At 43.4% G+C, this 24,572-nt stretch overlaps 1 protein-coding gene across 20 annotated transcripts in view; it reads left to right on the top strand.

The window, feature by feature from the left end:
* Window positions 1-24,572, top strand: part of TCF7L2 (transcription factor 7 like 2) — a 629,988-nt gene that overhangs the window by 396,960 nt on the left and 208,456 nt on the right. For 18 of the 20 annotated variants that reach the window (XM_033940360.1, XM_033940354.1, XM_033940355.1 and 15 more), the window contains exons 7-8: window positions 22,020-22,122; window positions 23,055-23,141. In XM_033940360.1, coding sequence (XP_033796251.1) covers window positions 22,020-22,122; window positions 23,055-23,141 — 190 coding nt within the window. The remainder of the gene's footprint in view (window positions 1-22,019; window positions 22,123-23,054; window positions 23,142-24,572) is intronic. The other 2 variants (XM_033940361.1, XM_033940348.1) reach the window with 1 other exon arrangement.

The following is a 24,572-nucleotide window of genomic DNA, read 5'->3' on the forward strand; positions in this document are numbered from 1 at the left end:
ATATCTGAAAAAATTTTTATCTCCCTTTTTTACATTTTTAGCCATTTGTTCTTCCGCCTGTGCCTTCGCCAAACGTATCTTTATCTTGGCTTCTTTCAGTTTCACACTGTAGTCCTTTCTGCTCTCCTCTTCTTGGGTTTTTTTTATATTTCATGAACGCCAACTCTTTCGCCTTTATTTTCTCAGCCACTAGGTTGGAGAACCATATCGGCTTCCTTTTTCTCTTGTTTTTATTGATTTTCTTCACATAAAGGTCCGTAGCCATTTTTATCGCTTTTCAGCTTAGACCACTGTCTTTCCACTTCTCTTATGTCCTCCCATCCTAACAGCTCTTTCTTCAGGTACTTTCCCATTGCATTAAAGTCCGTACGTTTGAAATCTAGGACTTTAAGTATCGTGCGGCCGCTCTCCACTTTAGCCGTTATATCAAACCAAACCGTTTGATCGCTACTACCCAGGTGAGCACCCACTCGAACATTAGAGATACTCTCTCCATTTGTGAGGACCAGATCCAATATCGCTTTTTCCCTTGTGGGTTCCGTCAACATTTGTCTGAGCAGAGCCTCTTGAAAGGCATCCACAATCTCCCTACTTCTTTCAGATTCCGCAGACGGAACATTCCAGTCCGAATCCGGCAGGTTGAAATCTCCCAACAGCAGAACCTCCTCTTTCCTTCCAAACTTTTAGATATCCACTATCAGATCCTTATCAATTTGCTGCGATTGAGTCGGAGGTCTGTAGACTACACCCACGTAGATAGAAGTTCCATCTTCTCTTTTCAGAGCAATCCATATCGCTTCTTCCTCTCCCAAGGTCCCTTGCATTTCGGTCGCTTGGATATTGATCTTTACATACAGAGCTACTCCTCCACCTTTATGACCATCTCTGTCCTTCCTAAAAAGATTATATCCCGATATGTTTGCATCCCATCCATGTGATTCACTGAACCATGTCTCTGTGATAGCAACAATATCTAGATCTGCCTCTAATATCAGGGCTTGCAGATCATGAACTTTGTTGCTTAGACTGCGAGCATTTGTGGTCATCGCTTTCCAGCTATTTTTCAGCGATAATCTCCTTTTTCGTATGGATTTTTGTGTCGTTTCACTTTCCGTTGCAATACTAAGAAATGAGTTGCTGATATTGCTTATGTTGCAGCCTTTACTACTATCACATCTTTTCTTTTGCCGGGGGTGATCTCTATAATTGTCCTTCGTACATACACCACCCCCACCTTCTAGTTTAAATGCCTAGAAAAATATTGTCTAAATTTCTCTGCAAGGTTTCTTTTTCCTGCTGTAGTAATATGTAGCCCATCAGTGCAATATAGCTTCTTGTCCTTCCATGTATTTCCCCATCCTCCTATGTACCTGAAGCCTTCTTGATGATACCAGGCTCTGAGCCATCTATTAAAGTCCTCTGTGTTTTTCACTCTTTGCTCTCCTAAATTCCCCATAAGTATTAGCAAGCATGAGTAATAGTTTCAGATCTTTACCCCATAATGCTGCCTGATATGAGAAAAGATGTTGATGATGTCTTTTAAATTTACATCCTCTAACCGGTGGAGAAACAAATTTCAAGTTTGAGCTTCTCTTATGTCTATTGGTTGAAAAAGAGAAAAGGGGGCTAGACCGAATAGTACCTTGAAGCAAAAACATCCAAACTTACACTTCACACGTGCCTCCATCGGCAGCCAATGCAGGAGTCAGTAGGAAGGAGTTACATGATCGAACTACTTCAACCCAAAAATTAGCGTGGCTGCCGCATTGATGGGCGATATTACAGTAATCAAGTTGGCTCAGTATAAGGGATTGTACCAAAATTCTAAATGATGAAGCATCAAAATATGCTCTAATGGACCAAAGCTTCCAGAGAGTAAAAAAACCCTTTTTAACCAAAGAGTCCGCTTGGTCTTTCATGGTTAGGCCCTGGTCTAGTATTACACCCAATACTTTCATAGTAGATTGGATAGCGTAACTAAGTTTATTGATGCACAGTGATGTTTTAGTATCAAGTGGGTGTGACGAAGCTACAAAGAATTTAGTTTTTTTCTGAATTAAACTTCAGTTTGAATTCAGTCATCCATTGTTCCATCAGATTTAGTACTTCTGTTGCCATAGGAGTGACTTCAGAGAGGGAGGTAGCAAATGGGATAATGATCGTAAAGTCGTCTGCATAACTAAATAATTTTATCCCCAGTTGGGACAATTGCGCACCTAGTGATGACATGTAAACATTGAAAGCGATAGGGATAATAGTGACCCCTGCGGAACGCCAGATGGATTACTCCAGGTATCAGAGAGATTGTAATTAAAGCATACTTGATAGGTGCGGGACATAAGGAAACCTCGGAGCCAGTCTAACACCTCTCCTCTGATACCAATTGCATCTAAGCATTGTAACAATTCCCCATGGTCCACTAAGTCGAAGGCAGAGCTCATATCAAATTGCATGATCAGGGCATTAAGGCCCCTACTAAACAAGGAACCTAAATTATCCAAGATGGCCGCAATTACTGTCTCAGTGCTGAACAGAGGTCTGAAACCAGATTGAGTTTCATGTAAAAGAACTGATCAAGATATTCCATAAATTGGGTATTTATCAATCCTTCCATTATTTTTACGAAAAATGGAATGGATGCTACTGGTCTATAGTTGGTTACTAATGCTAATGATTTTTTTGGAATTGGGGTTATTATAATGTGACCATTATTAGTAAGGAATTTTCCATTTTTATAAAATTATCGGTCAAATAATTCAACAAAGTTAGTTTAAAGTCTAATGGGGCTGCTTTCATAATTTCTGGGGGACAGGGGTCCAAAACGCAGTATGATTTAGTGTACTTGTTATATAATTTGATATAATTATTCCATTCTAAATCTTGAAAGGAGTTCCAAATCATATCTGCTGGTATTTCATTTCTTTGTACGTTAACTATCTCAAGCTAAGTACAAGATAAATCGTTTAAAAAGCTATACATATTTAAAACTGATGGACTAAAGTCAGTAATAGGGAAAGTTTTTTAAGTGCTGTGATTGACCAAGAAAGGTGCATTTAGGGGCGTGACACTGGTTGTGGTCTTTCTACTGAACTGGTTCTGAGCACTTTCTTGCCTATATTGGTGATCAATTATTTCATGAACAGTATTATATGTCAAGTTGGGTGAACTTTTTTCAAGAATCGGGTTTATTTTGTAACCTCTTCACCCACCCTTTGCCCTCTCCAACCCCCATGCCTTCACTGGGGTGTAAACAAAAAAAAAAATACTTTTCTTCTCTCTGTTAGGTCCTAGCTCATGCTTGCTGTCTAATACCAGCTCTGGCAGGATACACATTTCAAATCAGACATATTGTAATCACAAAATAGAAATAAATTTTTTTTTTCTACCTTTTGTTGTCTGGTCATTTTATTATTCAAATCATGTTGGTCCCAGGCACTGGTTTCAGTTTGTCTTCTGTTAACTCGCTCACCAGGGTCTCCTGCCCATTTGACGTTTCTTCTTTCTCTGTGCTCACCATCCATTTTCCGTTTCTGTACCTTTCCTTCCACTGCCATGTCCAACATTTCCCACTGTCTATTATCTCTCTCTGCCTTGTGCCCTGGGTCAATCCTCTCTATTCCCCTCCAAACAGCATCTCTCCTTTCCTTCCCTCCATTATCATGTGCAATACTTCTTTCTCTTTTCCTTTCCCTCCACTCTATGTCCAACATTTCTCCCTCCCCTCCACCATAAGCAGGATTTTTCCCTCTCACCCCTTTCTACCTCTTGTTGCACTCCCTTCTTCTCCTTCACCCCATGTCCAACAATTCTTACTCTTTTCCCCCTTGTGTTGCAGCTTTCCGTCCCTCCCACTTATCCCCCTGTACAGCAATTTTCCGTCCCTCCCATTCCCCTGTGCAGCACTTCCCAACTGACACCCCCCCAAGATCTGACATACCATTGTGCCTCCTAATTCAGCAGCGGCGGTGGATGGCTAGCAGACGCAGGCTCTAAACGGGCTTGTTTGAAGCCTGCCCCTCCAGGGCTTCCCTCTGCTGTGTCATTAGTGACATGGCAGAGGTAAGGCCCTGGCGGGGCAGGCCGCGAACTAACCTGTTCAGAGCCTACATCTACTAGCTGTCCACCGCCTCTGCTGCTACTGCTTTAGGAGGCCCTGGAGGTATGTCAGGACTCACTGGGAGGGATGGCTTTTCACCGAATCGGTGAGTCCGATTTTTGGAAGAAACAAATTAATTTGAATTGATTCACCGAAGTGAATCAATTTGAAACAGCGAATCGGGCAGCATTAGTTCATTAGCCAGGGGCTACTGACAGTACCACCCAGAACCTTATTGGTTTATACTAGTGCTGCCTGATTTAGGGAAAAAATTTTCAAATCGATTCAGCCTACTTAATTGATTTTTCAATTTGATTCGATTCACTTTTCCTGCCCAGTTGGGCGTTTTTTTGTTGTTGGGTTTTTTGTTGGTTTTTTTTTGGGGGGGGGGGTTTCCCAACATCCTGGCAGGTTTATTTTGTAGTCTTTCTACCCATCCCCTTTTGCCCTCTGCAACCCAATGCCAGTTAGGTCCTTGCTCCGCTCACTGTCTAACACCAGCTCTAGCAGGATACACATTTCAAATCTGACATTGTAATCACAAAATAGAAAATAAAATTTATTTTTATCCCAGGACAAGCAGGCAGGTATTCTTACTAATGGCTGACGTGATCCAACGGAGCCCCGATGCGGACACCTCACAAGCAATCTTGTTTGAAGAAACTCGAAGTTTCGAGTCGCCCGCACCACGCATGCGCGAGTGCCTTCCCGCCCAATGCAGGGCGCGTCTCCTCAGTTCTTACTTTTCCGTGGAGCTGAGAAGTCCGTCTTCGACTCTGCGTGAAATATTTTGCACTTGTGCCTTCTGAAGTCCGCGGTTTTGGGTTCTTTTTCTCTTAATCGCTGATTTTCGTCGTACTTTTCTTGTTTTCAAAAAAAAAAAAAAAATTCTTCTATCCGTTCGACCGGGCAGGCCACGTGGCCGCAGCCCCGCGGCTTTGATCTCGCGGCGGAGTTTTTTGGCCTATGTCTCGGCCTGCGACCGGTTTTAAAAAGTGTTCCAAGTGCCAGCGCGCGATTTCCCTGACAGACCCTCATCGACGCTGTCATCGGTGTCTTGGGCCTCAACATCTACCGAAATCATGCCGACCTTGCTCAACACTTACAGCCCGTGCTTTCAAGCGTCGTTGCATCATGTGGGAGCAGCTTTACAGCATGAAGTCTTCGATGGAACTTTCGTCATCGAAGGGTGCTTCACCATCGACCTCATCCGAGGCTCCACAGGCTCCCGCACCTGTTACTCGGAGCCTCATCAAACCTGCCTCGTTTGTACCGGCTATGCCTTCGACGCCGGCTACGGTGCCTTCCTCTGTCTCTTCAGGTCAGCTAGCGCAGCAGCCCATTCCCCCGGTAGTGCTTAAAATGCCCAAGGCTTCTAAGTCCAAGCACTCTCACACTGCCTCGAGGGAGCACGAAGCCCGTGCAGGTGGTCCCGTTGGAGACGCGGATCCATCCTTGCCGGCTTCGTTCCAGACCTTACTGGAGAAGCAATTCATTCAGCTCTTTGCAACAATGGAGCCGAAGCTTCTCTCTCAAATCCAGCCTGGGCATGCGGAGGTCTCCCGCGAGGTCGAGCCCCCTCCTGTGCCTCAGTTGTACGCACACTCTCTACAGAGAGCAGAGTCTCTGCGAGTGTCTGGTCTGGCATCGATGGACAGATTTGGTCATCGCATTTACCAGAACTCTATGATGACCTCTAGAGTCCTCAACTACAACTTTCACTTCATTACCTATTTCGAGTTTTTTCTGTCCATCCTTCCCAAGTTTATGCCCTACTTGGATTTGCGGGCACATTTTGAGTACCAGTAAGTCCTGGCATCATTGTCCCAACTTTGACTGTAACTTCTTCAGTCCTCATATGATGCCTTTGAGCTGTCTACTCGGGCTACTGCTTGCTCGGTGGTTATGCAATGCCTGGCATGGCTCCGCACCATCGATATGGACCCGAATCTGCAGGACCGGCTGGCTAATGTCCCTTGCACTGGCACTGACCTCTTTGATGAGTCCATAGAGGCAGCAACCAAGAAGCTTTCGGACCACGAGAAGTCTTTTCAGTCTATTCTCCGTCCTAAGCCGAAGCCAGCTCCTTCTCGTCCTTCATGCCCACCTCTGATTTACCAACGGCGTTTTCCACCGAAACAGGCTCCTGCCATTTGTCAGCCTGTTAAGAGGCAACATCATCAGAAGCAGCAGAAGCCTCAGCCACCTGCTGTACCCAAGGCTCCTCAGCCTTTTTGACTGTCTCCTAGAGAGCATAATATCAGTCGTTCTGCCCTTTCCCGTTTTTCCACCTATCGGAGGTCGTCTCCATCATTTTTACCACCGATGGACGACTATTACCACCGACCTCTGGGTCCTTTCCATCGTCAGGGAAGGATACTCTCTTCATTTCCAACAAGTTCCTCCGGAACATCCTCCAAGAGAGTTTCCTTCCTCCTCTGCCCAGACCGCCCTTCTTCTTCAGGAAGCTCAAGCTTTGCTTCAGCTCCGAGCTATCAAGCCAGTTCCATTGGCTCAGCAGAACAAGGGATTTTACTCCCGGTACTTCCTTGTTCCGAAAAAGACGGGTGATCTGCGACCTATTTTGGATCTCAGGGTGCTCAACAAGTTCCTAGTCAAAGAAAAATCTCGCATTTTGACCCTGGCTTCTCTTTATCCCCTCCTCGAGCAGAATGACTGGTTATGTTCTCTGGATCTCAAGGAGGCCTACACTCACATCCCTATCCATCCGGCCTCCTGCCAATACCTCAGATTTCAGGTGGGGAATCTACATTATCAGTACAGAGTGCTCCCCTTCGGCCTGGCCTCGTCACTCAGAGTCTTCACCAAGTGCCTGGTAGTGGTGGCTGCAGCGCTCAGGAACCATGGTCTTCAGGTGTTTCCCTACCTGGACGACTGTCTCATCAAGGATTCCACGTCTCAGGGAGTCATCCTATCGACCCAGCGGACTATCTGGTTCCTGCAGAGTCTGAGATTCGAAATCAACTTTCCGAAGTCCCATCTACACCCTTCTCAGGCTCTCCCCTTCATCGGAGCTGTTCTGGATACTGTCCAACTCGGAGCATTCCTTCCTCAACAACGTCTGGAGACTCTTCTCCATCTTTGTCAGTCAGTCTCCTCTCGCCCGTCCATCTCGGCGAGACACATGATGGTTCTTCTGGGTCATATGGCTTCCACAGTACATGTGACTCCTTTTGCCAGACTTCACCTCAGAATTCCTCAGTGGACCCTGGCATCTCAATGGACGCAAGTTTCCGATCCTCTGACTCCTCACATTCAGATCACTCCTGCTCTGATACAGTCTCTTCGCTGGTGGATGCTCTCTTCCAATCTATCCAGAGGCTTACTTTTTCACACACACCCCCATCAGAAGGTTCTCACGACAGATTCTTCGACTTACGCTTGGGGGGGCTCATCTAGATGGTCTCCATACTCAAGGTTATTGGACTAGTGCAGATCGTCAGTGCAACATCAATCTGCTGGAACTCAGGGCCATTTTCCATGCTCTCAATGCTTTTCAGTATCTACTTTGCGACCGTGTAGTCCTCATTCGCACGGACAATCAAGGCGCCATGTATTATGTCAACAAGCAGGGAAGCACGGGATCTGCCTCCCTCTGTCAGGAAGCTCTGAAAGTTTGGGATTGGGCAATTTGCCACAACACCTTCCTCAAAGCTGTCTACATTCAGGGGGCGGACAATGCCTTAGCGGACAACTTGAGTCGTCTTCTACAGCCTCACGAATGGACTCTCCATTCCACGCCCCTTCATCACATCTTCTCTCAGTGGGGAACGCCTCAGATAGACCTCTTTGCAGCCCCCCACAACTACAAACTGCCTCAGTTCTGCTCCAGGATCTACACTCCTCATCGCCTCGAGGCAGATGCTTTTCTTCTGGACTGAACGAATCTCTTTCTATATGCATTTCCTCCGTTTCCCCTCATTCAAAAGACGCTGGTCAAGCTGAAGTCCGACCACGCCACCTGATTCTGGTTGCTCCTCGGTGGCCCAGACAACCTAGTACTCCCTCCTTCTTCAACTCAGCAGCAGGGAGCCATACCTTCTACCAGTTTTTCCCTCTCTGCTTACGCAGCATCAGGGATCTCTACTTCATCCCAACCTGCAGTCTCTCCACCTGACAGCTTGGTTCCTCTCAACATAGCTCCTCTACAATTTTCTCGATCTGTGAGGGATGTTTTGGAAGCTTCACGGAAGCCTACTACTAGGCAATGCTATCACCAAAAATTGACTAGATTTTCTGCTTGGTGTTTTTCTCATCATAAGGAGCCTCAACTTTCCTCCTTATCTTTGGTTTTAGACTATCTGTTGCACCTTTCTCAGTCTGGTCTCAAGTCTACCTCAATCAGAGTCCACCTTAGTGTAATTGCTGCTTTCCATCAGCCTATTGAAAGGAAATCTCTCTCTGCTCATCCTGTGGTTTCCAGATTCATGAAAGGACTTTTCAACGTCAACTTTCCTCTCAAACCGCCTCCTGTAGTTTGGGACCTCAATATTGTTCTTACTCAACTGATGAAATCTCCATTTGAACCAATGGACAAGGCTCATCTGAAGTGTCTTACTTGGAAAGTGGTGTTTCTCACTGGCCTCACTTCTGCTCGACGAGTCAGTGAGCTTCAAGCGTTGATTGCGGACCCACCTTTTACAGTGTTCCATCATGACAAGGTGGTTCTTCGCACTCATCCGAAATTCCTTCCTAAAGTAGTATTGGAGTTTCATCTCAATCAATCCATTGTGCTTCCAGTATTTTTTCCAAAGCCTCATTCTCATCCTGGAGAATCAGCTCTTCATACTCTGGACTTTAAACGTGCTTTAGCTTTCTATTTGGAATGCACCAAACCGCACAGAACTGCTCCTCAACTTTTTATTCCTCAACTTTTTGTTTCCTTTGATCCAAACAAGTTGGGACGTCCAATTTCTAAGCGTATCATCTCTAATTGGATGGCGGCTTGTATCTCTTTCTGCTATGCACAGGCTGGGTTTCCTCTTCACAGTAAAGTCACAGCCCATAAGGTCAGAGCAATGGCAGCTTCTGTGGCTTTCCTCAGATCTACACCTATTGAGGAAATTTGTAAAGCTGCTACTTGGTCCTTGGTTCATACCTTCACTTCTTATTATTGTCTGGATACTTTCTCCAGACGGGATGGACAGTTTGGCCAAACAGTATTGCAAAATTTATTCTCCTAAGTTGCCAACTCTCCCACTATCCCACTTTGGTTAGCTTGGAGGTCACCCATTAGTGAGAATACCTGCCTGCTTGTCCTGGGATAAAGCACAGTTACTTACCGTAACAGGTGTTATCCAGGGACAGCAGGCAGCTATTCTCATGACCCACCCACCTCCCAGGGTTGGCTTCTCTGCTAGCTATCTGAACTGAGGAGTCGCGCCCTGCGATGGGCGGGAAGGCACTCGCGCATGCGCGGTGCGGGCAACTCGAAACTTCTAGTTTCTTCGAGCAAGATTGCTTGTGAGGCGTCCGCATCGGGGCTCCGTTGGATCACGTCACCCATTAGTGAGAATAGCTGCCTGCTGTCCTTGGATAACACCTGTTACGGTAAGTAACTGTGCTTTTTCTACCTTCCACTGTTATATCCAACATTTGTTTTTTCAGCCTTGTGCCCTGGGTCAAACCTCTCTCTTCCTCTCCATGCAGCATCTCTTCTTTCCTCCCTTCCATTATCATGTGCAACATTTCTTTCTCTCTCCCCATGCATCATCTCTACCTGCCCTCTACCCTTTGTCCAACATTTCTTCCTTTCTCTTCTCCATGCATGTCTCCTTCCCTTCCACCATATGAAGGATGTCTCCCTCTCACCCCTTTCTTCCTCTTCTCTCCCTTCTTCTCCTCCACCCCAATTCTCTCCTCTCTCCCCCCCATGTGCAGCCTCTTTCCTCCCCTCCCATCCCCCTGAGCAGCAGCTTTCCTCCTCTCCCACCCATACTCCTGTGCAGCAGCACCCCTCCGATCCTCCCACCTTAAAACCTGACATATCTCCAAGGCCTTCTAAAGCAGCGGCAGTACTATGAACGGGCTGCTTCTCAACCTGCCCCACTAGGACTTCCCTCTGTTGTGTCACTGATGTCACCAGTGATGCTGCAGGGGGAAAGCCGTGAAGCAGTTCATTTAGAGTGCTGCCACCGCTGCTGTTTTAGGAGGCCTCGGAGGTATCAAGTTTCTTTATTTTTGATATACCTTCTATTAAAACAAGTGTCTAAACAGTGTAAAATATAAAAAGATTGCAAAAAACAATTTAAATAAATAAAAGCAATATTTTATCAGATATTAAAAATCCTAGACGAATTCAGGTTAACGTACATGAAACAGAAGGAAAGTAGGGGAGGGAAAGGTCGTTTTAAATACATCGAAGTAAAATTAATTATAAAAAGGATGATAAATGGGAAGTGGAAAACATTAGGATGGGAATCACTTCAGAAGAAGCATTTCATGTTTCAAAGCTTCACAAGAATCAAGGGATTAAGAGGCGGAAGCTGATACTAAAGAGTAAAGGCATCCTTAAAGAGGAACGTTTTAAGTTTGGCTTTAAATTTTTCAAGCGAGTTCTCTAATCGAACGTCTAATGGGAGGGCATTCCACAGAGAGGGGGTGGTGACTGAAAAAATGGATTTGCGAGTAGTATCGTAAAACAGTTCCCGTATTGACGGTATGGAGAGTAGATTTTGATTATTAGATCGGAGGGCCCTAGATGATGAGTATGGGATCAAAGGTTTATCTATGAACGCCGGTTGGTTAGAGTTTTTTGGTTTTTTTATAGGTGAGGCGATGAGTAATAGGTATCCAATGTGCTTTGCGGAGGAGAGGAATGACATGTTCAAATTTTTTTGCATGATAGATTAATTTAAAAGCAGTGTTTTGCAATAGTTGTAAACGGCAGATTTCTTTCTGGGTTATACCTTGATAAAGGGCATTGTAGTAATCTATGGTTGAAATTACAAGAGAGTGAATCAGGATATTGATAGAGGGGGGATCGAGAAAAGAAGAGATAGAATGGATGAGCCTAAGCTTATGAAAACATTTCTGCATAACTGCACTAACTTGTTGAAGAAAGGTGAGGTCTCTGTCTAGAATGACTCCGAGAAGTTTAACTTTACTATCTGTTTGAATTGAGGAAGAGTCGATACAGATGGGTAGACATAAATGTTCATCTGGAGAGAGCGAGAAAAGGACACTAGTAGTTTTAAGGATGTTCAGTGAAAGTTTGTTATGCCAAAGCAGAGGCTGATTTTATTGAGTTTTAGATTGATTTCTGTTATTTCATCAGGGGATGTAGGATTTAGGGGGTGGAGTAGTTGGATATCATCGGCATAGTCTCACCAGGGTAGGAGTCGCTAAATCAGTGAGTCCAATTTTCTTGGACAAAGAATCAGTTCGAATCTATTGCATATTCAAATAAATGCAGAGTAATGCATTTGGGGATTAATAATAGGAAGGAACCGTATATGCTGGGAGGAGAGAAGCTGATATGCACGGACGGGGAGAGGGACCTTGGGGTGATAGTGTCCGAAGATCTAAAGGCGAAAAAACAGTGTGACAAGGCAGTGGCTGCTGCCAGAAGGATGCTGGGCTGTATAAAGAGAGGCGAAGTCAGTAGAAGGAAGAAGGTGTTGATGCCCCTGTACAGGTCATTGGTGAGGCCCCACTTGGAGTATTGTGTTCAGTTTTGGAGACCGTATCTGGCGAAAGACGTAAGAAGACTTGAGGCGGTCCAGAGGAGGGCGACGAAAATGATAGGAGGCTTGCGCCAGAAGACGTATGAGGAGAGACTGGAAGCCCTGAATATGTATACCCTAGAGGAAAGGAGAGACAGGGGAGATATGATTCAGACGTTCAAATACTTGAAGGGTATTAACGTAGAACAAAATCTTTTCCAGAGAAAGGAAAATGGTAAAACCAGAGGACATAATTTGAGGTTGAGGGGTGGTAGATTCAGGGGCAATGTTAGGAAATTCTACTTTACGGAGAGGGTGGTGGATGCCTGGAATGCGCTCCCGAGAGAGGTGGTGGAGAGTAAAACTGTGACTGAGTTCAAAGAAGCGTGGGATGAACACAGAAGATTTAGAATCAGAAAATAATATTAAATATTGAACTAGGCCAGTATTAAGTTTAAGTTTATTAAGTTTAAGTTTATTAAGTTAAGTTTAAGTTTATTAGGATTTTATATACCGCCTATCAAGGTTATCTAAGCGGTTTTTACAATCAGGTACCTGGGCAGACTTGTACGGTCTGTGTCTGTGTATGGCCGTTTGGTGGAGGATGGGCTGGGGAGGGCTTCAATGGCTGGGAGGGTGTAGATGGGCTGGAGTAAGTCTTAACAGAGATTTCGGCAGGTGGAACCCAAGCACAGTACCGGGTAAAGCTTTGGATTCTTGCCCAGAAATAGCTAAGAAGAAAAATTACAAAAAATAAAATAAAAAAAAAATAAAAATTTTTTAAATTGAATCAGGTTGGGCAGACTGGATGGACCATTCGGGTCTTTATCTGCCGTCATCTACTATGTTACTATGTTATTCACCAATGAGAATCAGTGAATCAATTTGAATCGGCAAATCGGGCAGCACTAGTTTATACCCTGAATCTGGCCTGTAGGTGTCACTGTTATGTGATAGTGTGTGATCTTACTCAAGGCCATGAATACTTTGCTGCATCCTTGGTCAGCTTAAGGAGCAGAAGTTGTTTCCTTCATAGTAGTATGCAACACTGCTACTGGGTCAGTCCACACTGAATATTTTAAAGTGGCAGAACTATTGTCAATAGAACATGAATGTTCCCACCTACAGATAATTGTGTTCCACGAGAATGTCTTAGAGCAGTGTTTCTCAACTCGGTCCTAGAATACCCCCTTGCCAATCAGGTTTTCAGGATATCCACAATGAATATTCATGAAAGAAATTTGCATGTAATGGAGGCAGTGTATGTAAATCAAGTTTATTTATATTCATTTTGGAAATTCTGAAAACCAGACTGACAATGTGGGTACTCCAGGACTGAGTTGAGAAGCACTGTCTTAATGAGCAAATTTTTGAAATCAGGGACTACATAACATTTATACTTGTATAAAAATTTATGGTGTAAATAGTTCTGTTCACTAGCAGGTTCTTTTGTGTGCAGGAGCAAAAGCCAAAGTGATGGTGAACAATAGAAATAATACCACGTCTCATAATTTAACATTTATGTGCATTACATAATGTACCTCCTCTGATTGTACCTTGCTGAGAACATTGCTTGGAATGAAATGCCCATCCCTGGCAGGTGACTGCCATTGAGGTGTGGGGAGGGACATTCTTCTAAATAATGGTAGTACAGGGTGAAGCTTTTAAATGGTTATGGTAAAACACAATATCAATGGACTGTTTACTTATATTCAATAAACATTCTTTCAAGAGTACAAGTAATGTGCTCTCTGGTTAAATGACAATTAATGGCTGAAAAAACATAGGCAGTACAGACTTTTATTCATGCATGAAAGAAAAATGTCTTCTCTTCAGAGCTGTGTCTCCCTCCTCCCCAGATTTCCAGCTCAGCTGAAGTTTATCTGTACTTTCCTGTCTGTTTTGGTACACTCACTCTAACTTGATTCTCAGCTTTCCACAGGCAAAATATGCATTTTGTCATGCTGTGAGTCAAGTGTTAGTATCCATCAGTGAATTTAACTTTCCAGACCCTAGGCACTAGGAAATCTACGGTAGTCTGCATATTCCAGTCAGGAGTAGGGGTTGGGGAGGGAAGAGAAGAGAAGGGTGCATTCTGAGATCTGCTCTACAGTGGGAGTGATATCATTAGAGATCATCAGTCTGCCATGTAAATCTGGTCTTAGACTAGCTCCTATTCATGAGAACTGACTTTTAACCTTAGTGACCTTTTCAAAATGAGATTAATTATAAGTATAAGAGAATCAGATTAGACAATACAATCTGATTTATTTCCAAGTGAGAGTATGAAATTAAAGAAGTTTTTGTTCAGGATTTTTTTTTTTCATTGTATTTTGAATTGTTGGATTTAGACTGATTTTAGAGTGTGGCGCAGTGGTTGAAGCTACAGCCTCAGCACCCTGGGGTTGTGGGTTCAAACCCCGCACTGCTCCTTGTGACCCTGGGCAAGTCACTTAATCCTCCATAGCCCCAGGTACGTTAGAAAGATTGTGAGCCCACCGGGACAGATAGGGAAAATGCTTGAGTACCTGATTTGTAAAACCGCTTAGAAAACCTTGATGGGCGGTATATAAAAATCCTAATAAACTTAAACTTAAATAAACTTAAACTTTTGAGAGTAAAGACAGTACAAAAGTAGGAAATGTTTTGTTGAGGCTATTACTGTATTGTGTCTGTAAATATAAATACGATTTCCATAACCCAAGAGTGAACAACCAAGAATTGACAACAAAGCTCATGCCTTCACTTACCTCCAACTTTCTTTTTTTAAGGAAAAGTAGTATTAAGAATATATCTAAGTTTTTCTTATTTTTGTTTTAAAAATTAATTTTTTCCACATGATCGAAGAAAATAGCTCTTCTCACTGTCTTGAAGCCAAACATCCTAGGAAAGTTTATTATGCTTGATTTTTTTTTTTTTTTTTGCCTTTTATAACCCATATACAAAGCAGATAACAACAACAAAAATATAGTAACAAAATTCAATAACTTCCTCTACCAATATGTTTAGAAACCTTCAGGCTATTGACCTTGGCACCTTCTTCATCAATGTATCATTCCTCCCTTCATCTACTGACTTCTATAACACCATTTTCTTGTACAATACCTCTGAAATCTACACCATAGGGTTATTTATGTCTTCCAGCCTTAAAACTGTAGGGAATTCCAAACTAATTTCTTCTACTCCCTCTGTGGTCATTTGTTACTCACCCCTGGATATCCAGTTTCATTTCCTACAGCCTTAGCTATAGGGGCTATCTCTTCTGCTCGTGCTTTATTTCCAGATGTCCAGTGGGCGAAGGCAGGAAGAAATTCAACAGGGATCAGTAAAACTGCAGTCTGAGACCCTCTCTGAGCACTTCTAGGACCCACTGGTCCAAAGTCACCTTCTGCCACTCTGGTTGGAAAGTCGAAAGTTGCCCCCAATTTGAGGGAGACGCACCAAAAGCCTGGCAACAGAACTGCCTCTTAGAGGGTGCAGGAAGATGTTTTTTGGAAGACTGCTGGACCTCTGAAGCAAGGTCTTGATGAAGCTCCGAGCCATTGTCCTGTCGCCAGGGACCCAGCGTTATGGTGGGGCGCCGGTAGGGATGAAAATTCAGCCATCCTGAACCCCATGCTGGGCGAGGCTTAGAACCAGATAGCACCTTAGGCTTATGGTCCTGAACACTGGCCATGAGGTCATCCAGACCCTTGCCAAACAAGATCAAAAACTTTGAAAGGCAAACTGCTCAGCGTAGCCTTGGAAGAAGAATTACCCGACCACTGGTGAATCCATAGAGAGAGTAGCTAGAAATTGGTTTGGAGTTCCCTACAGTTTTAAGGCTGGAAGAGATAAATAACCCTATGGTGTAGATTCTAGAGGTATTTAAAAGAAAGAAGATTAGCAGAGGTAAGAAACCTAATCTTTCGTTCTCCTCCTCTCTAGATACTCTCGCTTCTCCTATAGTATCTCACGCCCTATAAGGCGCACCAAACCCCAGCCCTGGCTAAACCTGAAAATTTACTATTCTGTTTTGGATACTCTTGCTCCACACCCTGTAAAGTATGCCAAACCCTAGCCCTGCCTGAAGCCGAAAATCTGCTACTTACACTCCTCTGCCAGGTCTGCAGGATGTCTCTGGCTCAAATCTCACGCCCATACTGACTCCATTTACTTCAAATTCCTCCTAACCTCCTTCCAGCCTGCTCTTTCACTTGCCAAACAAAATTATTACACCTTCCTGACTGACACTTTTGGCTTCAATCCTTACCATCTCTTTACCATGTTGAACTCTCTGCTTAAAATGCTCCAAACTTCTCCATAACTTTCCCTCCAGACTATAGCCAATTACTTCAATGACAGGGTACACAAAATTAACATTGACTTATCAACCAAGCCACCTCCACCTTAGGGGTATGCGGGCCGCTTGTTGGGGATATGTGGCCTGGCCGCTGCAGAGGATATTCCCGTCCATCCATTGAAGCTGCCGGCACTGGGGTTCCCACTTTCCTACCCACCCCTCCCGCAGCCAGGGATGCCTCCCTCCCTGTCCGTCCATCCTCTCTTCCCCCCCCCCCTGTGAAGCAACCCAGTTCTTGTATGAGCCACACTCACTCCCTCAGTCTTCAGCGGCACTCCTTGCAGGGACAGCACAGGCAACAATTCACACGCTGCACATAAGTAGCTGATCTGGAAACCTCTCCAATGTCAGTTGGCGTCGGAGGGAAGGCTTGTGTGTCAACCACATGCAGCATGTGAATCGCTGCCTGCGCCTTCCCTGCAAGGAGTGCTACTGAACACAGAAGGAGCAAGTGCAGCTCGAACAAGAACTGGGTCAGCTTCGGGGGGAGGGGGGAATGAGCAAGAAGGAAAGGATCCCTGGTCGTGTCAGGTGGTAGGCGGCAATGGCTTCTACGGACTACTTACGTGCAGCTACTTATGTGCAGTGAGGGAGCATGAAGATGGGACACAGAAGGGAGGGAGGAAGAGGGCACTAACTTGAGACATAGGAGGGAGGGAATAGAAAGGGAGCATTGTTGGGTATGTGTGAGAGTGAGAGGGAAAAGTGGTGGCACATGGGGAAAGGAAAAAAGAGGAAAATTGGTCATAGAGAGAAGAGAGATGAATGGGGAGAGAAGAATGAGTGGGAGAAATGTTGGATATAGTGGTGGAGAGGGAACAGAGGGGCAAAGGGGATTGCAAGGGGAAGGAATGTTGGACATAGTGATGGAGAGAGATATGTGGGTGGCATTGTGCTGGAGAGGGGTGATAGAAGGAGAAATGGGCATGGGGTTGGTGGGCAGTGGTGAAAAATGCTGCACATGATCCAGGGGATGAGAGAGAGAGAAATGTTGGATGTGACAGTAGAGAGGGTGGGAAAGATGCCTCTCAAGATAGATGGACAGTGAGAGAGAGGGAGACTTGTTGCCAATAGGTGTGGAGGAGAGAGGAAGAAAAGTTGGACTCATGGAAGGACAGAGAGAGATGTTTGGGGAGGAAATTACATTACATTACATTAGTGATTTCTATTCCGCTTGTACCTTGCGGTTCAAAGCGGATTACATAAGAAGAAGCTGGACATTTCCAGGAGGGTACGTGACATTTAGGGTAAGACATAGTTACAGAATGAGTATAGACTTGGTAACATTGGATGAAAGCAGTTATATTACATTACATATCAAATCTTTTTCCAGGCGTTGGTAGGTAATATGAATCGGTAGGATGAATTAGGTTTTGTTTTTTTTTTGGTCAGTTGAGGATATGGTGTCAGGGAGTGGGTAACCTGGTCGGTGTATGTGGAAGAGGAGATTAGGTGTTTTGAATATGCTTTTTGAAAAGTAGCGTTTTGAGTTCTTTGCGGAATGCTTTGAAATGAGGACTGGATGAGAGGAAGCATTCAGGAGGCAGAGAGATAGAGGTGTTGGACTGGTTGAAAGAGGGAGAAATGTTGGATGTGGCAGCAGAAGGAGTGGGAGAGATGTACCCTGAATCTCTCTCTCTTTTTCCCCTCTTCCTTTGCCAATGGGGGCAAAGGAGAGGGAAAAAAAAGTTGGACTCAAGGAGGGACAGAGAGAGAGATGTTGGTTAGAGAATGGAATGAGGTCTGGAGGAAAGGAAGCATGCAGGAGGCAGAAAGAAAGAAATATTGGATGCACAATCAGAAGGAAGTGCAACCAGAGACTCATGAAATCACCAGACAGCAAAGGTAGGAAAAATGATTTTATTTTCAATTTAGTGATCGAAATGTGTCAGTTTTGGGAATTTATATCTGCTGTCTATATTTTGCACTATATTTGTCTATTTTTCTGTAGTTGTTACTGAGGTGACATTGCATATTTTAAAGTCATCTGCCTTGACCTCTTGGAAAAAAACCCCAAATATAAATGATAATTGACATTTTCTCTGCTTACAGTGTGCTTTGTGTTTTTAAAAATTTTATGGTTACCATTATGTATTAAGGGCTATTCACTAACCTGCCTGATCCGTGGCCAATCTGCGGCAGACTGAAAAATTCTTAATGGGTTAGCATGCAAATAGGAGCGATTGGAGGAACACCTCCCATCAGCCACATGGATCGCTAGTGTGTGATCCTGAAGCATGCGCAGACTATCATCTTTGTTTATAGATGGTCTGCGCATGCTTACACAGCTGAGAGCTGCTTTTTTTTTTTTTTTTTTAATACTTTGAGAGCCCGTGGTTTTAACCCGCTTTAAACTTGCGGATTAAAACCATAGGCTTACACTGCGGGGCAAGGGCAGGAGAGTCGGGGCAGCAAGAGGAGATTCAGGGTGCAGAGCAGCGAGTCGGGGCAGAGAGCAGGGCGACGAGAGGAGAGTCGGAGCGAGAGCAGGGTGGCGAGTTAGGGCGGCAAGAGGAGATTTGGGGCAGAGAGCAGGAGTTTTACTGAGCAGGGCGGCAGAGAGCAGAGAATCGGGTCGGGGCAGAGAGCAGGAGGTTTTCTACTGAGCAGAGCGGCAGAGAGCAGAGAATTGGGTTGGGGTAGAGAGCAGGAGGTTTTTTTTTTTACTGAGCAGGGCGGCAGAGAGCAGGAGAAGGCAGTTGGAAAGGACATGTGCAACTGGTCCCCAACAGTCGCTTTTTTGTTGATTGGTCAGCACAGTCGGTGTTTCAGATTTTGTTTAGTGAATCGCTACCTGCCTACTTTGCATGCTGTTCCCCCTCATTTACATGCATGGATCGAGGTTGATCAGCCATAGGTTAGTGAATCAGGTCGGGGTCGCAAAGGGGTTGCAAACTGATTGGAACACGATCGGTAAGCTTAGTGAATCTAGCCCTAAGATTATATTGTGTGTATATGAAAAATGGATAGAAGAAATTGCATTACAATTAGTACTATTATTATGGGATGGAATTTGGGCGGGGGTACTCGGTTGATATTTGTTAGGCTTAGGGGGTACTTGGCTTGAAGAAGTTGAGAAACACTGATGTAAAGTATTCAATCAAAGGGATCTTAGTCCCTGGAATTATTAATCAGTATCTGTGGACAAAAATAACTTGGAAAAATGATCAGACCTGTATCTAAGGCCCTCTGCTGAAGAGGGTAGGGTTAATTATTCCCATACAGATGGAACTAGGAAGTACAGAATCCTGAATTGGCTATCCTAATTGCCTTGTGTTTTAAAATATTCATACTTTTGTTTGTTAGAGAAATTACTATAACACCTGTTTATTATTCAGTGTATTGTAAACCGCTTTGAGGAAAGGTGGTATATCAAATAAAGATAATCATAACCACCCAGCTTTACAGGTTTCATCGGTTTACAAATGTATAAAATCACAAAATCCACATAAGACACAGAAGTCCAATAATAAATTAAAAAAAGAGATGAAAGATTCAGTCCAAGCATTCATACAATTTTCAAGAAACAAGCAAAACAGAGATGCTAATGTAGATAACATAGGAAAAACAGAAAAGTTGCTATTCTAGCATTCTTAAACCCCCAGACCCCAACAGCTTTAGCAGAAAAAGTTTTAAACTTTTCTTTAAATTTCATTAAGAATGGTTCTACCCATGGTGCAAGTGAAAGATGGCTCTGTAAACTTGGCACCAGGCAACAAAAAAGGCACTGCCTTAAATCGTTTCTAAACACTTTTGTAGCTAGGGGAAGGGTCATGCAGTGGGCCCTAGTGCTGATCGGTTCACCGATTCACTTAGGGTGAATCGATTCGAATCGATTTAAAGCAAAAAAAAAAAAATTGGCTTCCCGATTCAGTAACTGACCCTCGTCCCCTAAAGCAGGAGCGGCAGTGCTGCCTCTTGCTGGCCAGCCGCTGCCGCACCTGCTTTAGAGGGCAAGAGGGGAGGGTCAGTCGGGAAGTGCTGGTGTCTGGTTTCCCTCCTGGCCTCCCGTGCATCCATTTACCTAATAGCAGCCTGCAGAGAAGATCGCTGGGAGGTCAGGGGGAACACACAGACCTTTTGGAAGGGGGGGTGCAGTCCTTTGGGGAGGTACAGGCCTTCAGGGGGGACAGGCAGGCCTTCAGGGGTGGTGGCACAGGCCTTCAGGGGGGACAGGCAGGCCTTCAGGGGGGGACAGGCAGGCCTTCAGGGGGGGACAGGCAGACCTTCAGGGGGGGACAGGCAGACCTTCAAGGGTGGGGTGCAGGCCTTCAAGGGAAGGGTGTTTCAAAGAGACATGCATATGCCGGACTTAGGATGTGGAAGAAATAATGGGTCTAAAAACAGAGGAGAGGGAGAGAGATTTAGGGAGGAAAGGAACAGAAAAGGAGAGAAGTTGGACACAAGGGATGGTGTGGAGGGGGGATAGAGATACTGGATAGGAGAGTATTTGGGAAGGGAAAGGGAGAGATGGTGGACCCTGGGGTTGGGGGGAAGGAGGCAGAGATGCTGGACGAAAAGGTAGTTGAGAAAAGGTGGATCTGTGGATGGAGACGAAAAAAAAGAAAGATGCCAGACCTCCGGGGGAGGGAAGGGAAATGAAAGGGGAGGACAGAAGATGGATGGTTAGCATGCAGAAAGAAGAAAGAAGGAGACCCTGGCAAGCAAGTTATCAGGAGACAACCAGAGCCTGGGACCAACAAGATTTGAATAATGACCAGACAACAAAAGGTAGAAAAACTAATTTTATTTTCCATTTTCTGATTACAGTGTGTCAGATTTGAAACATGTGTCCTGCCAAAGCCTGGTGTTAGACCGCAAACGTGAGCTAGGATTTAACAGAGAGAGGAAAAGTCCATTTTGTTTATTTTGTTTACATCACAGCAAAAGTGTGGTTATGAGAAGGCAAAGGGGGTGAAGAGGCTATAAAAGGGGTATAGAGGCTGTAAAATAAACCCACCAGGATGTCTGAAAAAAAACACCCACTTGGACAGGAAAATCGAATCGAATTGAAATTTTTTTTCCTGAATCAGGCAGCACTAGTGGGCACTGACCAATTTCAAAACCTTCCCAGGAACATAAGAAATGGTTACTGAGGCTAAGTAGTGTGCTGGGGCAGCAAAGATTGCATTAGTCCTTCTCAGGTTCCCTCTGTCCCCTTAGATCAGTGGTCTCAAACTCAAACCCTTTGCAGGGCCACATTTTGAATTTATAGGTACTTGGAGGGCCGCAGAAAAAAATAGTTAATGTCTTATTAAATAAATAATAATTTTGTATGAGGTAAAACTCTTCATAGTTTATAAATCTTTCCTTTTGGCCGAGTCTTAATAATAATATTGTCATTTATAGGTAACGAGGCCTATGATCAAGAAACTGTTTTATTTTACTTTTGTGATTATGATAAACATACCGAGGGCCTCAAAATAGGACCTGGCGGGCCGCATGTGGCCCCCCGGGCCGCGAGTTTGAGACCACTGCCTTAGATGTATTGGACAAACCTTTACAGCAAATATATTTTCTTCTTCCAAATTCAGAGTGATAGTCCAAAGTGTACTAATAGGTTCTGCAATGGGCACAAAATAGTAGGAATCTGATATTGAGAATGATGGGAAGAGGAGTGAAATTCTTAGTTTATTTTGGCTTATCTCCATTCACCGGAGTGTTTTTTTAGAACTGTTCTCTGTTTACAGCAAGCCTTTTAATTTGACCCTTTTGTCATGAATAATCAATGCGTACCTATGTTTTAGGTTTTTCCCTCCAAAAGATTGAAATTAGCATGTCTCGGTAGTAGTGTTTCATTCTGTTCAAGAAAGGGTGAAGCTTGAAAAGATGCCTTAATTTTGTGCAGGTGTGTTCATAATTTTAAAATTATTTCATTTTTGTATGGTTTCCTCAGGAATTCCAAGGCCGCCACATCCTCCGGATATATCTCCCTATTATCCGCTATCGCCAGGCACTGTAGGACAAATACCCCATCCGCTAGGATGGTTAGTACCACAGTAAGCAGTTCCATTTATCTCTCTACGTTTATTTTTACAATTTCATATGAACTATTTCCATTGAGTTTGGATAAAGCATTTGTATGTAGCAGGTTTTACATCTTAGTTTATCAATAGATCAGTTACGAAGCAATTGAGAATATTATTCTCCTGACATTATCCTCAAAGTACAATACAGGCGAGTAATAAATCTAAAATCTAAATCCATTATATTTAACCTCATTTTGTTCTTCAGTTGTACTGTGGGTTCACATTGAAGAAGAGTTCCCCATGTTTTGTTGAAGGCCAGGTGGTATGTACTGGCCAGTGTGGATGCCCACACCCTGACTGGAGCTATGTCCCTTTCATTAGATTGCTATTTTCACATTCTGCTGTATTTCTTAATTATTGTAATAAGTTTTGATTGCTTGTTGGTTTCCCACAATACTTCTTGGAGGATTCTCCCCTGGTAACTTGTGTCATCGCTTGTTAATCTGACAAAAGGCTACAAATTAAGCTCTGTTAATTTAATGTTTTCTCGCTGAGATCTAAATACCAAAAGAGGCCCAAAGCACAACTGAAGTCCTTTGATTCACTGTACTTTATTTTGGTATAAATTTACATTCATTATTGTTTTCCTTTGGATGTGTAGCCCTCAATTAGTGTGATGGCTCCATTAAAGTAGGTGAGACTTCGCCTTTAATTATCACAACAAAACACCTAGTTTCAGCTCTGGGAGAGGGTCTCTATTGACATAAGCAGAGGTTATAAAATTTAATTAGCCATTCATATCAGATTTATAGCATTCAGATTGTTCTGTTTTACTTGACTTTGATCCTTGTTATACAATTCACAAGAATTTTTCTGGCCTTGATTAAATGAAAATAGAGCCTATTGTGCAAGAGAATTGATATTTTTAAGCCTTTTTTGGCCTGTCTTTCTCTTCTTTGCAGGCAAGGTCAACCAGTTTACCCAATCACAACAGGAGGATTCAGACATCCTTACCCTACAGCTCTTACTGTCAATGCTTCCATGTCAAGGTGAGCTTGTGTTACCACTCTTTAAGAGTTTTGTTCTGAGTAACTTGAGTGAGGGCATTAGGAATGTACAGAAACTGATGAAAGGGATGTGGGTGGAATAGTACCATGGGTCAAAAATTAATGTTTTCTAATGTGGGACTGTAGAAAATTGGAAAGTTAGCGTATGTCCAAGATGCGTTCCCAATCCTTTGTTTTCATATTAAACTTTTATTAGATATTAGCAAAAATATAACTCAGCTGAGAATTTTTTCATGATGCTAGTATATCTCAATAATGAGTTGCTGTCCCTCATTTTTCTTCACATGGGAACGAAAGTATCATTGTGAACGTAGAATATCAGTTTGTTATAAGATGTTGGAAGTTAAGAGGATTATTTTTTCTCTCCCCCATTCCTAATTAATTATAGCTAATCTCCAACTGAATATTAATATTATTTACGAACTAGTTGGCAGCACTCTGATTAAGTAATTGCTAATTGCTCATAATGACTGTTTTATTCTCCATTAGATATTTTTAATGTGTGTATATATACTGTAATTAAGTGTTTTGAGGTTTAGACTTTATGAGCTGAAATGTCTAATTCATTCTTTATGAAGCCATATAATTAAATTAGCGTGCACTATAAGGAAAGAGATCCCATTCACTACAGCAAAACCAGGAAGTTTTGAACATAGACTTATGGAGAAATTAGTAGGTGTAGTAGCACTAGAGAAATGAAATAATTAGTAGGTAGATAGGGCAAACTCTAATTATCTGATACATATAGTGGAAATTCAGAGCAGAAATGGTCCACTCCAAGAATGAGTTAATGACTTGTATGTACTTGTATATTTAAAGGGCTAGTGCCAATTTTTGGAAAATCCAAAATAATTGAAAAATATAATAAAAGCTTCCACTATAACAAAGTTGAAAATCTGTTTTTGGTCTTTTTTATGCATAACAGTATTAGTGTATTATATGCACAGTATTTGTAAAGAAGGGTGGTGGTGGTTGTTTTTTTGAGGGAGATGGGGGTGGACAAAGCAAGGTCAGGCTGATGAATTGTTCTATAAAGCTAGTCTTTTTGGCTATATCCCTGAGATAGGTCTTATGAAACATATCTATCTAAAAAGCATAGACAGCAAATTTAACACATTATTGTGGTAATGGGGTGACAAAAGTACAGGTCTTGTTATATGTGTGACAGTATGCTCTTTGCCCTGTTCCTGAAGACCCTTTGATATTCATTCTATTCATCAGCAAGGCCAAGACTGCTCAGAATTAAGTGATGGGTCATTATACTTTAAACACTTTGGAGAAGCCTAGATTGGCAATTAAGGAACACTTGCTGACACTCGCTTGTGCCACCCTCTGACCCCCTTTAGATTGAAATGTTGGAGCTTTGGGCCCTAAGCCTGCTAAATTGGTAGAAGGCACACCACCTGAGGAGGC

This window comes from Geotrypetes seraphini, chromosome 4, assembly GCF_902459505.1.
Source record: "Geotrypetes seraphini chromosome 4, aGeoSer1.1, whole genome shotgun sequence".
Classification (NCBI taxonomy): Eukaryota; Metazoa; Chordata; class Amphibia; order Gymnophiona; family Dermophiidae; genus Geotrypetes; species Geotrypetes seraphini.